General features: G+C 38.9%; 1 protein-coding gene across 5 annotated transcripts in view; it reads right to left on the bottom strand.

Annotated features, from left to right (window-relative positions):
• Nucleotides 1-16,779, bottom strand: part of LOC137245370 (uncharacterized) — a 122,142-nt gene that overhangs the window by 76,604 nt on the left and 28,759 nt on the right. For 4 of the 5 annotated variants that reach the window (XM_067775928.1, XM_067775927.1, XM_067775925.1 and 1 more), the window contains 3 exons: nucleotides 6,479-6,614; nucleotides 4,734-6,259; nucleotides 4,612-4,671 (listed from right to left, as the gene is read on the bottom strand). In XM_067775928.1, the coding sequence (XP_067632029.1) occupies nucleotides 4,612-4,671; nucleotides 4,734-6,259; nucleotides 6,479-6,614 (1,722 nt within the window). The remainder of the gene's footprint in view (nucleotides 1-4,611; nucleotides 4,672-4,733; nucleotides 6,260-6,478; nucleotides 6,615-16,779) is intronic. The other variant, XM_067775929.1, reaches the window with a different exon arrangement.

The following is a 16,779-nucleotide window of genomic DNA, read 5'->3' on the forward strand; positions in this document are numbered from 1 at the left end:
ACTTTTCGATAGTAAACCGATAACTAGAAATCGATAGCATTTGTTATTAATATCAAATTTATAACACTACGATAGCAAATGGATAAAAAATTGCTAACATGCCGTCGGTTTTGGTTTCGGTTTTGACTTTTAATCTTTCTTTTCCTCTCCACTCCTATTTTTACGCTTTATTCCATTCGAATGTCATTACTTTTTTATACTCAGCTGAGCAGAGCTCACAGAGGATATTAATTTTGTTCGCATAACGGTACCCCGTAACGGGATAAAATAATCGAGATAGATATAGACTTATATATATCAAAATGATCTGGGCGAAAAATGAAATTCATTTAGCCATGTCCGTCCGTCCGTCCGTCTGTCCGTAAAGACGATAACTTGAGTAAATTTTGAGGTATCTTAATGAAATTTGGTATGTAAGTGCTTCGGCACTCATCTCAGATCGCTATTTAAATGAACGAAATCGGACCATAACCACGCACACTTTTTCGATATCGAAAATTTCGAAAAAACGAAAAAGTGCGATACTTCATTACCCAAGACCGACAAAGCGATGAAACTTGGTAAGCGGGTTGACCTTATGATAAATGCGGTAATGCTTTTTGCTGTTTTCGTACAAATCAACGCGCCATAAAGACAAACACGCACCTCACCGTTACTTCTGAAGACAAAAGATGCCATTAAAAGGGCCAAGCCTTTTAAATCGATAGGTCCAATCGGAATAGCTATGCCGATGCTAAAACACCTTGGGCATCAGCTACCTAACGCATGTTTTGTACTTGTCATTTAAGCCTTTGTTGTCATTTAAGAATAATAAAGAATGGCAAGAATAATCCCAATACCAAAGCCCGAAATCTCAGTTAACGATGGTAAGTCGTATCTACCGATGTCATTCATTTAAAGATAAATATTCTGTTAGCCAGCCATCAGCATGGCTTCAGATATATTGGGGACTGAACCAACTAAAATTCCATCATAAGGCGGTCCTCATACCACTTGACCTGTCAAAAACTTTTGACACAATCAACCACCGCGCACTACTCCAAGAGGAATTAGGAAACATCTCATTTAGCACTACGATGAGATACAGTACCTTCCAACTCATCCGGTTGATCCAGATTAACATAAGGAGATTATAATTCTAGTTCACACTAATTGGGGAAGTAGCATCGCGAGTTCGCGCCCGGAGAATGCTGTTATCAATAACTATTGGTTACTATCTGGCATACTAATCTGGTATAATTCTGGCGATATACTGACTAGTGCATTAATTGGTATGACCCTGGTTCGATTCTGGTGCATATAATGAATAGTTTGTCAACAGGTGATGCAGAGACTGGCAATTGATATTTAGTAGGACATCGCCTTGTTAAAAATACCAGTTGCTGATATGAAAAAAGGCAGAACTTTAACTAGTTGGGATTTTTGGCAAACTATTATTCTTCTAGTATACAACTAGCTGGTTTGACTGCAGGGAAAGAGGGAAAATTGTTGGGACTATTTTGTTACTTTCGTAATGTCATGTGCGGAAAAACCCAAACTCAATATACCTCCTCATTGGAAGCGGGAAGTAAAAGAATAGCGAAGAGAAAACAGAGGAAATGAGAAGAAAATGTAGAGGAAGTTGGAGGGAAGTCGGAAAAGTAAAGTGAACAAGAGGAAGATGGAGAGCGAGAGTAAAAGTAAGAATAGCGGTAATGGTTTGAGAAAAAGTTGCAAAAAGAGGTTAACAGAAAAATTGAGAAAAAGAATAAGATTTAGAGTAATAGTGAGAGTAAGACTTGGACAAGAGCAAAAGCGGGTAAGTTAAATTAGAAAATGCAGAGGGGAGAGAAAATAAGAAAGGAAGAGGGCTAGACAAAGAAGAGGCAGGTGTATAGATAGAGAAAGTCAGAATAATGTCTGTCGGGTTTGATCAAGCGGCTGGGAGTATTTCACGTTTGTCTTAACGTTTCCATGGATGGCTAGCAGAGCATCAGGTACATCTATAAGCTCCGATATGTTGAATCATCGTTGCTGTTAAACCTCGGGCGCTATATATTTTTATACCAACCACCTCTTTCTGCTCAATGAGCCTACCACAAAGCTAGGCTTATATGGATAAATATTGGGTTGAACGTATACCGTCAATACCTAGTTAAAAGCCTCCTACAGATTCCTCCACAATTTAATGGTATTGTTCGAAATTATCAATCAACTTATTGACGTCGGTAGTATGTCTCCATACTCTTTAGGCAGGCATTATTTTCCAGCACTTTACTTCATATTTCAAATTTATTGCTGCAGTTTTTTTTATGGTATTGAAAAAGTCAATTTCTCAGATGAGTCAAGAAGCAACACTTTGATTTATGAGTGCGAGTATTGTCAAATGTGACTCCATTTTGTAATACTTACTCCACCTGTTTGGCTTATTGCATCATGATCCAGTGTAATTGAGAAAGCATCAACTGAATAAGTGGAAGCTTCATTTATAAATGCCAGAGTCCGAAACATTCATTTAGTTGGCGAGATACAACTGCCTCGAGTGGTGTCGATCTAACGACAGAAGGATTTATTAGGATGGACTCATGTCAAGAAAGATATGCTACGTTCAATTTTCAGCGTTGGGAAGAGCAGATGAAACATTTAAATAACTTTACTTGGGTGTTCCACAACGCAAATAATTTTGAATTACAACTGACGCCTTCGCATTTTCGTACTAATGAACAGCTGACTGTTATTAATTGCAAATGGCCCATTTCGCATTTTAATTTGACGCTCTCTCATTTACAAGAGACTTTTCTCATTTCCATATGACGCTTTCGCATTAACAACTATTCTCAAATACAACTGTCGCTTTCCCATTTTAGTTTGATGTGTCCGCATTTACAGTTGAATATTCTAATTTCCATAATCGAATGGCACGTTCGGACCACGATATTTACGTGTCCACAACCTTGAACTGCCAAGTTTTTTTCATAGCAGTCCTCGTTTTGATGAAAATCAGTTGCCTATATAATTTTATATCTAGGTTGACAGAGAACGAATTGAAACCAAACTAGTTTTTAACATTGTATTGAGGAACGAACAACAGCAGAATTTAAGTTGTACCCAACTAACGCACTCAATGTGATCCTTAACCAGTTGCCTCTGCGGTAAAACTGCTGACTGTCCGATAGTATGACCTTGTGAGCCTGATCTTTGAAACTCGAGGCATTATGATCACATTAGTATCATCCCGGCGTGACTTTGAGATCAGATTATAGCATGCCTTCGATGACAGCAGCTATAAGGTGAGATTTGCTTCAAGAAAAGATTGGAAAGGAGATGGGATGTACATAATGGAGATTATATCGCTCTAAAGCTATACGTTCCAAATTAATTTAAGCGTGGGAGCTACTGTTTTTTTTTTAGCAGCTTAAGGTCTCGCTTTAAGAAGGAAATATGGCGAAGTGTCCATAATGAACTGCAGGATCGCAGCTATTGTTTTCCTTGAGCAACTTAAGGTCTCGCGTTCGTTCGTAAGTAATAGGTAAATACGCAGTGAGAGGGTGCGAGGTATGCATTCACTCAGACATTTAAGCAGCACCCATAGTGAAATCCCCTATCAGAAACCAGGAACTATTGCCAAATGCCAGCAGCTTTCTAAGATCGCAGCCTGGAGAGCACAGGTCTCGATCACAAAACATACTCGATCGGTTGCTCCTCTAACCCGCCCTTCCTACATCTGCTAACACTGACCAGACCTAATTCAAAAGCATGTGAGGCCAGAAGGCAGTGTACAGTGAGAACATTCATCATTAGCCTTCAGTCCCCTTCTTTTTTTCTTAATGATAACAGTAACTTTGTTACTATAAGATTGTGGGACATGATCTTCGATACTTTGAAGCCTCTAGAAGATGGCGCGAGATTGGACCTTGAAGATTCAAATTGGCCATATCAAATCGTTCCAACCATGGTCGAGTTAGTACCTTAATGCTGCTATTTTCCAGAACAAAACTATAAATAAGTGTAAGGCGCGAATAATCTACGAAGAGATTTTAGGTCGAGCTTCTCTCCTCGAATTTCCTACAAATTGGCGGGACGAGACCCACTCCGAACGGCATCTTAAAGGTAGATGAGATTTCACTGAGAAGCTTTTCATGGCAGAAATATACTCGGAGTGCTTGCCAAATCACGGCCACCCCGCTTAGAAACTTTCTTTTAATTGAAAAAACTTGTTTCTAAAGTTTTGATATTGCTTTACCGGGGCCAGGATCCTTGGTATAGTAGGAGGACCATGCTACCACCACACCACTGCGGCCGCCCAATTTTTTGGAACATTCCAAATAAATTTACGGCAAAGTACCACCAACATAAAAAACCTCTCTAAAACCATAAAAGAGTCCCTTATCGCTACAAGAAAGAAAATAAGAAGAACTGTTGAAGATTAAGTGTTAGCTAAGTAGGAGAAGACATATAGTCCTTCACTGAACCCCGGAAGAAAAAATTTCACACCTAAATATATTTATGAAATGAAGGCACGCCTTTCCAAGCCCTTAACCAAATTTTACAGCATAATGACGCAAAGACCTAGCACCTTGCATTCATCAAGTAATTCCATACAATCACACACCACATGAAATAACTACTTACCTTTCATTTTATCCGTGGTAAAGTTGCCATCATCCCCATCATATCCGTCGCCTGGGCGTTCTATAAAAGCAAAATATTTTCATTGGTGTCTAGTAATAACATCTAAAACCAAAAAGTCTCACTTCCGTTGGCATTCATGTAATCCTCCGGATTGAAAAATGTTGCTATTGGTTTATCGCCATCATAACTGCCATCCGGATGAGCAACTGTGCCATTCCGTCGTACATAATCATAATCACCATTTGAACCACCACCAAAACCAGTCGACATAGTACTACTTGCCATACCAGGCTCACGTACTGGCGGATGCATAGACGAGCTCCAGTCACGTGGTGGGTCCGGACGATTTGTATAATCTATGAAATCACCAGGTGGACGTTGACTACTGGAGGACACCGAAGATGGCAGCGCCGATGATGATGGACGCTGTTCATAGGAAGGACGTCGATTTAAGCCATCATAATTAGGCCGTGTATCATACGTGGGTTGTGTAGTAGGATCATAGTTGGGCCTGGATGGACGTTGCGCATATGGCGGACCCATTGGACGCTCAGGACGATCGCTGGGATAAGGAACATAACGATGCGGACGCTCGCTAGGATACGAACCAGTTACATCGGGTAGAGAGGCATTAGGACGCTCAGGACGATCGTTTGGATAAGAGCTTGGACGCTGATTAGAATCGCTAGGGTATGGAGAAGGTTTATTCGGCTGGTTATTTGGATATGTAGCTGGTCTATCGTTGGGGCCATCATTGGTGGGAAATGTAGATGGCCTATCAGGACGATTATTAGGATATGAATTTGGACGATCATTCGGATATGTGCCCGGATTATCTGGACGATCACTGGGATATTGAGTTGGACGTGCAGTGTAACCGCCCGGTTGATTACGATCTTGATCGCGATCAGCATACGAACTTTGATCATGCGGACGTAGCGTTGTGGGATCATATGACTCAGGACGGCCATAACTGAAACCATTGCCATATCCTAAACCAAAAATTGGACGCTGTGGAGCATGCGGTAGGGTATGCATTTCCTCTGTCGTATATTGGCCAGGTGGACGATAATGATCGTCAACTTGTGGAACGTTCGATGCGTAGCCACCTGGTATGTAGACATCATCATTAGGCGCTGGATAATTATGTTCATACAACATGGGATACTTATATAATGGATAAATGTCTTGTGAAAAGTATAAACGATCACCATCCGGTGTTGTTGCGCCCAATATGGGGTTTATACTGTCGGTATACACACCTGCTGTAGTTTCATATGTTGTTGTTGCTGGTGATAATGGGCTGTAACCGGTTGAAGGTCTTTCATTCGCATACGTCGTGCTTGTGGTAGGCGTGGGATTCACTACGAGTAGCGTAGTGGTGCCAGGATCCGCCGGTCGATTCGGCAGCTGTACGGAGGGTGTGGGCGATAAACCATTAAAGACATCATTACCTTCAATACCACCACCACCACCACTGTCACTGAGTGTAGTATCGGATATTGTGTTATCGCTAAGATCGAAACAATTTGTCTTGCGTATATACAAATCGAAATCGGGATCGAATATTACGCCACTCGGCCGTCCGCCAGATGCGCTGTATTTCTCTGTTGACAGCTGACAAGTCCCATTTCCGCGTCGATGCACACTAGTAAGAAAAATAAAAAACCAGATAAAAAAATCGCAATTAAATCAATGAAGTAATCAATTTGGCAAAAAAAAAGTCAGAGACAAATAATCGCAAAATTTGCCGAATCCAATTTCGTGTCGCAATGAATGCAATTAAATGTATAAAGCATTGTTTGTGTGTCACTTTGTCGATATGTATTAAGTTGCGAAACATATGTCTGTATTATAAATAACTGACCCAAATGAAATGGATTGACATTTCTCGCCAGCCTGTATGCACTTCTCTTTACACATCTTTAACGAATTGGTGTCTTCGGTGCGAAATGTCTTTTCAAATGGCAGCATTGCCTCCAGTGCGATGCGCTCAAAGCAATCTGTAAGGAATGCAATAAATAAAAAACGAAATTTTAGAAACATTTTTTATGCAGTATATTTGTTTAAAAAAGGATTTTGGTACTATTAAACTATATATACAAAAAAAATATAAAAAATATCGAGTTATTATTAATTTTGTAGTCCACATGCTGACAGTTGACTGGTACGGCGCCGACTAAAATATTTTAATTCTATTTAATGGATAACGGAATTGATTTGGAGTCATGCGAATATTTGGCAATATGTAAAAAAATGTTTATTTTTCACGCTAGTTTATTTATGAACTAATTACTTTAAATTAGATCAATATGCCCGATCTACACACTGGGGAAAATCTATGGCTAGATCATTCACAACTATGGATACTAAAATTAATAAAAGTTGGTAACATGGGCTGACAAATTTTAGACCCAGAAATGATCCAATACTTTTACGGTGAATCCGGTGTTAGAATTTTGATTGTGGTTTTCGAGATATTTGTACTTGACAGTGCCAAACATTTCTTTTTCTGTTATATTCACTACGCTTTTTGGTCAGGAAGCCAAAAAATTTATTTGATCGCACAACAACAGCTAAAATTTAAAATGCAATTATTTTCCTTGAAAATATAGTTTTATTTTTAAAAAGCTAATCTTTTAATTTGATATATTTTTCCTTAAGGAATTATGTCCACTACTTCATCTTAATATATGGGGAATTCTTTGTCAAATGCAAAAGGAAAAGTCCATGCTACTTTTTGGGCACATAATAACAACAATATGCTGAAATGTTAAAGTGACTTCTAAAACGTTTTAGTTAGTATTATTAAGTTCCTTTTGAACATACATATTAATATTGACAATTTAATAGGGGGACTCATGAAAGCATATAAACTTATAAGGTGTAAAATTATATCCATTTACACACGCTGTTATATGAACGCACCTAGTAATATTATTAATAAACTTAATTGTTTATCAGCTGTATTATTGGCACCAAAAATTTTTTTGATTGTTATACAAATTAAAAAATGCCAAGATTAAGTGAAAAATCAAAACTAAAACGTCTTTACTAAGATATACTTGTAAATGACTTGCTCATGTTGAAGATTTCTTATGAAAATGCCTGCAAGGTTGCATTCCTCAGAGTTTACCGCGTTTACACAATGAAATGTGCGCGTAAATTTATACAAATTGTGTAAATGATTTTTCATATAAAATTTGACAGCTCGTTTACGCACTAGATAAATTTATATTTTACACACTTTTTACACATTTTAAGGCATTTATAAGGTTACATGAGTCCCCCTAATATAAGTAACTTTTTACACGTTCTACTTAGTTTTATTATTTTTTATACATTTTTTTTTTTTATTGAATAACTTTGTTTTGAAAATATATATTTCTATCTTTACATTTTCTTTGTTTTATAATTCTTTCTTAGTGAAAAAGTTAATTTTTTAAAGTAAATTTTGCATTGAAGAAACACCATACACCATACCCCAAAGTTTTATCTGGCTAGCTCGACCTCCGCGTTCTTAGTTATACGAATATAAGTAAATATAGTTAGGATTAGCTTGAAATCAAATGACCAAAGTCCTTTTTAACACGCTTTTATTAGCTTGGCCTGTATGTAACGGAATCTTTGAACTTAATTTTCACCGGTTTCTAGAAGTCTTATTAATTTGAAACTTTGCATACGTATCAAGGACCGATGACAATGCATTAATGCGACGGTGTGGTGACATAAGGTCAACAGCCATAAGGTCAATTGGCCATATTACCACTTTGAATGGCCATAACTTTGATTGAAACTTTGCACACGTATCCAGACTCCATGACAATGCATCAATGTGATGGTGTGGTGACATAAGGTCAACGGCAATAAGGTCAATTGGTCTTATTACCACTTTGAATGTCCATTAGTTTGATTGAAACTTTGCACACGTATCAAGGCTCGATGACAATGCGCTAATGTGATAGTCTGGTGACATAAGGTCAACGGCCATAAGGTCAATTGGCCTTATTACCACCTCGAATGGCCATTAGTTTGATTGAAACTTTGCACACGTATCAAGGCTCGATGACAATGCAATAATGTGATGGTGGGGTGACATAAGGTTAACGGACATAAGGTCAATTGAACTTATGACCACCCCAAATGGCCATAGATTTGAAACCTTGCACATAATACGAAAAACGCATTCCTTTATTAATGATAGAAGTGGATGCATGGCACATCTACGAAAGAGCATACTGGAGCCCTTTTTTACACGTTTTTATTAGCTTGGTCTGTATCTATCTATGTATCCATGTATTTATGTAACGGACTCTGGAATGGAGCCGAGAGCCCCGGTAATGCAGAGCTCCAAACTCCGTTGCAACTTTTGAAGCATTTTAAGATAGGTACTTTTAGCTAGTGCAGGCCACTAGACCAAGGCACCATAAGGAAGAATCGGGCACACAATGGCTGTGTAAATCCAGTAGGTCACCTTAGGGGAGAATCCCCAGGAGGTGTCAATTGCCATTTTGCAGGTGAACAGCTCTGCTGCTGCCTTCTTGGATCGCTCCAATATATGGTCACTCAATAGCTTCCTATCCAGAATGACTCCCAAATACTTGACTTGATCGCTAAACGCTAAGAACGTACCCCCAATTCTTGGCGGTGTAAGATTTGGTACTTTGTACCTCCTCGTGAAAAAAACAAGCTCGGTTTTATCCCGGTTGACTTCCAAAACTGTGGCGGGTTGTACTCCTGGAGCAGCTACAGGATGTCAGCTGGGTCCGATGGCGTCACTGGAACTTAGGCTCTAGCCCTTGGTCGTGAGGGGATATCACGCGTCTCCATTACCTTGAGGCGCGCTCCCGGATATACCACCCCTATCAGCGCGACGGCGGCCCTATAGAGGTTTACCGACCTGGCGTCGTCACAGGCAATTAGCTTGACATTGCCCTGGAAGCACCCTGCATCGGTGTAAGACGGCGGTGGACCAGGGTTGTCTTTCTTAACCTTAACGGCCACCGTAGCGAGCGCGGCCTTGATCCACTTCCACTGTTGTTTCGGGATCCTGCCATCTTAGCTGCTCTCGTCTATAATGCCAATGATCTGTCGACCCCTGGCAATTTCGGCGAAAGACCGCGTCCAGCCTCCCTGCGTCTTGGCCCTTTTCGGTGCCGTGGGGTTGGATTCATCCAGGGACCGCTGGCGTTTCGAGGTTTCATCACTCTCGACTAAAACTTTTAAAATTACTTGAACTAAAAAATTGAAAATAAATAATAGTTTAAAAACAAACTAAAAAAACACGCTTTTATAGCTAACCGAACTAAAAAATAGAAAATAATTTTCAATTAAAAATAGTTTATATAACAGTAATAGCAGGTCAAACAATCATTTATAGTTAATCACCTCTAAACAAAATTATAATAAAATTTAAGTTATTTACAGAATAATTTAATTCACAGTAAAAAGCGTGGGGTGCTTCATATTGAATGTTACAATCATTCTATTGGCAACTATCTGAGAGGGAAGATATGAAATGTAGTCAAATGCACCCCACGCTTTTTAATCTGAATTAAATAATTCTGTAAATAACTTAAATTTTATTATAATTTTGTTTTGAGGTGATTAACTATAAATGATTGTTTGACCTCCTACTACTGTTATATAAACTATTTTTAATTGAAAATTATTTTCTATTTTTTAGTTCGGTTAGCTATAAAAGCGTGTTTTTTTAAGTTTTTTTTAAACTATTATTTATTAATTTCAAACTTCACCGTCCACATTTTCTTTTAGCACGCTGTGGGGAGTTGTCACTCAATTTTTACACACACGTATGCAATTGTTTTAGTATTTGTGTCGCCGGCTCTGCTTTAGATTCACAGCTTTGTCCGGAAAGTCGGCCAGGGACCGAACAATCTCAAAAAAAAATATGGTGCGATTTCCTTGAAATTCATTACCGGACTATCTCTTTGACAAATATAATATTTGAGAAACTTTTCATTCCGGGAAGTGGACCAGGGGCCGCATAGGACGATTTGTTTGAAATTTGGTATAGGGGTACTTCAGTGACTAGGTCATTATTTGAGAAACTATTTTTTCCAGCGACCGATCAATTCTAAAAAAACCTAATTTATGGTGAGATTTATTTAAAATTTGTCACCTCTTTGGCTAACCTAGCATTTTCATTCCGGGGAATGCACCAGGGCTAAACTCCTTTTAAAAAATTTAATTTATGGGATGCTTTGCTTGAGACTTCGCAAAGGGGCACCTATTTGCCTAGTTTTATATTTGGTAAACTTTTCCTTTCGAAAAGCGAACCAGATGCTGGCCTATTCAAAAAAATACTTTTTATAGTGCGATTTCTTTAATCAATGGTTCCTCTTCGAAAGGCTCAATATTTGGGACCTTTTTCTGGCGAATGGACCAAGGGCCAGCCTATTGTTAAAAATCTTATTTATGGTGCGATTTGCTTGAACTTGACAGCTAATTATTTGAAAAACATTTCTTTCCGGAGAGTCGACCATGGTCCGATCATTTTAAGTAAATACTTTTTATGGTGCGATCTGTTTGAAATATATTACTTAGGCAGCCTTTCGAAAAGATTTATATTTATGTATATGTATATTTCTTCTGTATGTGTATTTCTAACTTAACCCCCTGCAATACGACTCCACCGATTTTGATGAAATTTTGTGTGTGGGTTCAAGGAGGTTTGAGGATGCTTTGAATTCACAATTCGGTCCCTCTTTCTTCTTATTTTTCCGGAAATTCAACCGAGGCCGACTTCTTTCAAAAGCTTATTATTTGATAAACGTTTGTTATAAATCGCATTCATGAGAAAGAGAAGAAGGAAAAGAAGTTAATTAGAGAGAGTGCGTGGGAGGAGAGAAAGTGGGTGTAGGGAAATTGCGAGGGAAAGATATGAAGGAGAGGAAGTCAGAAAAATAAAAGATGGACAGAAATAAGAAAAAAATGGAAGACAAAGTAGAAAACTATGGGACAGAGGGTGAAGAATAGAAGCGAGGCCAACTTTTACATGTAGGCTAACCAATTTTCGAACAAAACAAAGTCTGTCCGTTACTCTAGTCTGCTATATAACTTCAAACTTAATATAACAAAAACTGAATGCAGCCGAAAAACGTGATTTTCATATCTTAATGTATGTAAGAATATCACGAAATACAAAAATTAAAGAGATCAGTCTGACTCGGTAAATACGTCATTATTAAACAAAATCGTAAAATTTACGTCATTATTAAAAAAAATCTTAAAATTTTTTCATGAGTCGAAACGTAGTGCCACCCTGCTCAATGTCTTGTAAGCAGAGATCGTAACGGTTATGTCTTTTCAAATAAAAGCCAAGTTTTAATAGTTATTTTTTACTTTTATCATACGAGTTGAAAATAAAAGCTAAAAGTTTAAATAAATAAAATAAATAAATGTAAGGCGCGATAACCTCCGAAGAGATCTAAGACCGAGCTTCTCTTCCAATTTTCGTCGTGCTCCTCTTGATTTTCCCTACAAATTGACCGGACGGGACCTACATGTTTTATGCCGACTCCGAACGGCATCTGCAAGGCAGATGCGTTTTCACTGAGAGCTTTTCATGACAGAAATACACTCGGAGCGCTTGCCAGACACTGCCGAGGAGCGACCCCGCTTAGCAAAATTTTCTTCTAATTGAAAAACCTTATTTCTAAAATTTTGATGTTGCTTTGCCTGGGGTTTGAACCCAGGGCATACGGTGTGGTAGGCGGCACACGCACGGTGGCCGCTAAAAGTTTACTCTTACTACAAAAGTCAAAAATAAAACCCAAAACAAGTTTTTTGACTCTCAGGAACGAAAGGTGCGAACGTTAGCGCACACATAGCATATTGCGGCTTACAATAAAATCTTTTGGAAAATATTCTATCATATCATCAATTTTATCAAGTCAATATTGAACTAGTATTGATACGAATTACATAGATTTGTATGCTATAAATTAAGGGTTTGTGCGAACTGACAAATAAGATTCGATATCCATCAATATAGAAATTGACATAACAGCCAAGGCATTTTTCTCAGTGCTTAGCACGTCGTTTCACTCTAATGCTTTGATAGCGTCATAAGTTAACAGTATCTCATCTTTTGCTTCGTTTTACGTTCCATGAATTTAATGTAGTAAGAGTGCACCTGAACTAAATATACATTAACTGATCTGTAAATCCGTCTTAAATGACATGGTGATTTTTGAGCTTTGTGACGTGTAATTAATTGTGCTAACAGAATGGGGTAATCAAGAATGTAAGTGTGAGGTGTTGTGTGTAAGTATAAATGTAAGCAAACGGTGCGGGAGGGGTAAGAGGAAGAGAAGAGAAAGGAAAGTAAAGAAAAGGTACAGAAAGGAAAGGAAAGTAATGGAAAGGAAAGGAAAAGAAAGGAAAGGAAAGCGAGGAAATTAAAGGCTGGAAAGAAAAGTAAAGTAAAGGAAAGAAGAGTAAACAAGTAGGGAAGGCTAAGTTCGGGTGTAACCGAACATTACATACTCAGCTGAGAGCTTTGGAGACAAAATAAGGGAAAATCATCATGTAGGAAAATGAACCTAGGGTAACCCTTTAATGTGTTTGTATGACATGGGTATCAAATGGAAGGTGGTAAAGAGTATTTTAAAAGGGAGTGATCCTTAGTTCAATAGGTGGACGCCTTTTCGAGATATCGCCATCAATGTGGACCAGTGGTGACTCTAAAATGCGTTTTTACGATATGGATATCAACTGAAAAGTGTTAATGAGTATTTTAAAAGGGAGTGGACCTTAGTTCTATAGGTGGACGCCTTTTCGAGATATCGCCATAAAGGTGGACCAGGGGTGACTATAATGTGTTTGTACGATATGGGTATCAAATTAAAGGTATTAATGAGGGTTTTAAAAGGGAGTGGACCTTAGTTGTATATGTGAAGGCGTTTTCGAGATATCGACCAAAATGTGGACCAGGGTGACCCAGAACATTATCTGTCGGTTACCGCTAATTTATTTATATATGTAATACCACGAACAGTATTCCTGCCATGATTCCAAGGGCTTTTGATTTCGCCCTGCAGAACTTTTTCATTTTCTTCTACTTAATATGGTAGGTGTCACAACCATTTTACAAAGTTTTTTCTAAAGTTATATTTCGCGTCAATAAACCAATCCAATTACCATGTTTCATCCCTTTTTTCGTATTTGGTATAGAATTATGGCATTTTTTTCATTTTTCGAAATTTTCGATATCGAAAAATTGGGCGGGGTCATAGTCGGATTTCGCCCTTTTTTAATACCAAGATAAAGTGAGTTCAGATAAGTACGTGAACTAAGTTTAGTAAAGATATATCGATTTTTGCTCAAGTTATCGTGTTAGCGGCCGAGCGGAAGGACAGACGGTCGACTGTTTATAAAAACTGGGCGTGGCTTCAACCGATTTCGCCCATTTTCACAGAAAACTGTTACCGTCATATAGTCTATGCCCCTACCAAATTTCACAAGGATTGGTCAATTTTTGTTCGACTTATCGCATTAAAAGTATTCTAGGCAAATTAAATGAAAAAGAGCGGAGCCACGCCCATTTTGAAAATTTCTTTTATTTTTGTATTTGGTTGCACCATATCATTACAGGAGTTGAATGCCGACATAATTTACTTATATACTCTAAAGATATAAAATTTTTTCTTAAAATTTGACTTACAATTTTTTTTTTATTAAAAAGTGGGCGTGTTCGTCATCCGATTTTGCTAATTTTTATTTAACACACATATAGGAATAGGAGTAACGTTCCTGCCAAATTTCATTATGATATCTTCAACGGCTGCCAAAATACAGCTTGTTAAATTTTAAATTACCTTCTTTCAAAAGTGGGCGGTGCCGCGCCCATTGTCCAAAATTTTACTAATTTTCTATTCTGCGTGATAAGGTCAACCCACCAACCAAGTTTCATCGCTTTATCCATCTTTGGTAATGAATTTTTTTCGAAATTTTCGATATCGAAAAAGTGGGCGTGGTTATAGTCCGATTTCGATCCATTTTAAATAGAGATCTGAAATGAGTGCCCAGGAATGTACAAATTTCATCAAGATACCTAAAAATTTACTCAAGTTATCGTGTTTACGGGCGGACGGACAGACGGACGGTCGAACTTGGCTAAATAAATTTCTTTTTTCGCCCAGATCCCTTTGGTATATAGAAGTATATATCTATTTCGATTAGTTTATGCCGTTACGGATTACCGTTATATGAACAAAGTTAATATACTCTGTGAGCTCTGCTCGGCTGAGTATAAAAAGAGGGGATGGGAAAGGAGAGACGACAAACCAAAACCGAAACCGGAACCGTACAAGAAACCGTGTGGCGTATGATTTGTTGTCGAAGTGTTAACGGTTTTATATCAATGGGGTATAAGCCTGTGATCCATTTCCTTTCCACGAGCTATCGGCGTTGGAAAACGGAAATTTATCGCTTTTATATCGAAAAGTTATCACATCGTTATCGATATGTAGAAAAAACTACGCAGGCTCCTTGAGGTTCCTATAAATGATCTATATGGACCCCGTTCAGCATATGGACAATTTTCTACAGAATATAGGAGACAATACCGATAAGAAAGCAAACATACATTTTCCATACTGGAGCCTGTCTAGGTCATAGATACAGTAATACATCTAAGAGCATACTTTATTGAAACTGCAAGTCTCCCTGGACTTCCATTAGAGTCTTTCGATGACAATTTGTGAGGATCGCAGAAGAAGTAGAAGACTGAATTTAGTTGACTAGGAGTTAGTTGCAAAAACAGTAACATCGGCTATTGCCAAACAAAAGTAGTTGAGTTGTTTGGGTAAGGTTGCACGGCAGTTGTCCAGTTAAGGAACAGCTTACTTGGATACTTTTATGTTGGTTCGTTGAGTCGCCACATTCTCTACCGGTGAAACTGGCCTCCAGTTATTTACTGAATCGATACGTGGCAGCAATAAAGCCACGAATACGGCACAAATCGACTTTGGAATTATTTGTGCCTCGTTCTCGCAAAGGCTGGACGGCTGAGCATGAAGTGGCTGGATGATTCCACCTTTTCGTACTCAATACAGCTAACACAAGCTGGGCTGTCCAGTGTATCAACGCTTACCGCATGGACTCTCATTTCATAGCCTTTGGTTAAGATACCAATAACGATAGATATATGAGCTTTTGTTAACACTAATAGCTCCGCGGAGGGCCTGTAATCAATAAAGGGCCAGGAAGACCTCGACACTCGGTAAGGGGTTGTGTCAATCCTGCGTTTGCTAAGCTGATTCGCGGCTCACCTGTCCCGAAGCAGAGAGTAAGTGGCAAACCGGATCCCATAGCCTCCACTGACAGACACGTTCAACTCGTCCGCCCCTCCCCGGGCTAGATACAGTCAGTGGTTTTCAGGGATATCCTTATGCTCCGGAAACCAGATGATTTTCATCAAAAAGTTGTTAGATGCCCACACAGCCTACGAACTCATAGTGGCAGAGCTTGGCGCCTTGATAGTTGCCTCACTATGTAAGCAGATGTTGAATTCCTCAACAGTTACACTGGCGGGCAGCCTAAATTTAAGGTTAGCACTGAGGTCGTTGTATAATACTCCACCCCCAACGCGCCCATTCAGCCTGAATCCATCTGTGATCAGGTTGACCAGACTCTCCTCCCATATTAATTCCTCAGGCCATGGTAAATGTGGAAATAGGACGGGAGCCGGTGGATAGTAGTCTGTCCATTAGGAATGAAGTCGAAGTGGATTGTCCGTAATTCACAAGCTTATATGTTGCATCACGAAGCCCTTTTTCAGCCCATACTCCAGCCAGTTTGACCACCATATCCACCGGGAACAGATTTAGCACTGCGTTTAGCGCCAGTGCAGGTGTTGTAGGGTAGGAAGGATCAAGCTGATTCCAACCATTGCCAATCGCTGCACTGCTTTAAACATTTTGAACATAGCAGAAGTTTCTAGTGCTCCATCACTTAACCGCCGTATCATAGAGTTAAGGTACTACCCTCGAAGTAAGCAACAGCGCTTGCAAATTGACCTTCAACAGCAATACAACCGAATCCTTCCTAGCCCTGACCTTCAAAGTAAGCTTCCCTAAAGTCTTGCTTTCACGAATAATCCCAAGGTACTTAACTCTGCCAGACAGCACCAGCGGCCCTCTT

The sequence above is a fragment of the Eurosta solidaginis genome, chromosome 3, assembly GCF_040869045.1.
Source record: "Eurosta solidaginis isolate ZX-2024a chromosome 3, ASM4086904v1, whole genome shotgun sequence".
NCBI classification, from domain to species: Eukaryota; Metazoa; Arthropoda; class Insecta; order Diptera; family Tephritidae; genus Eurosta; species Eurosta solidaginis.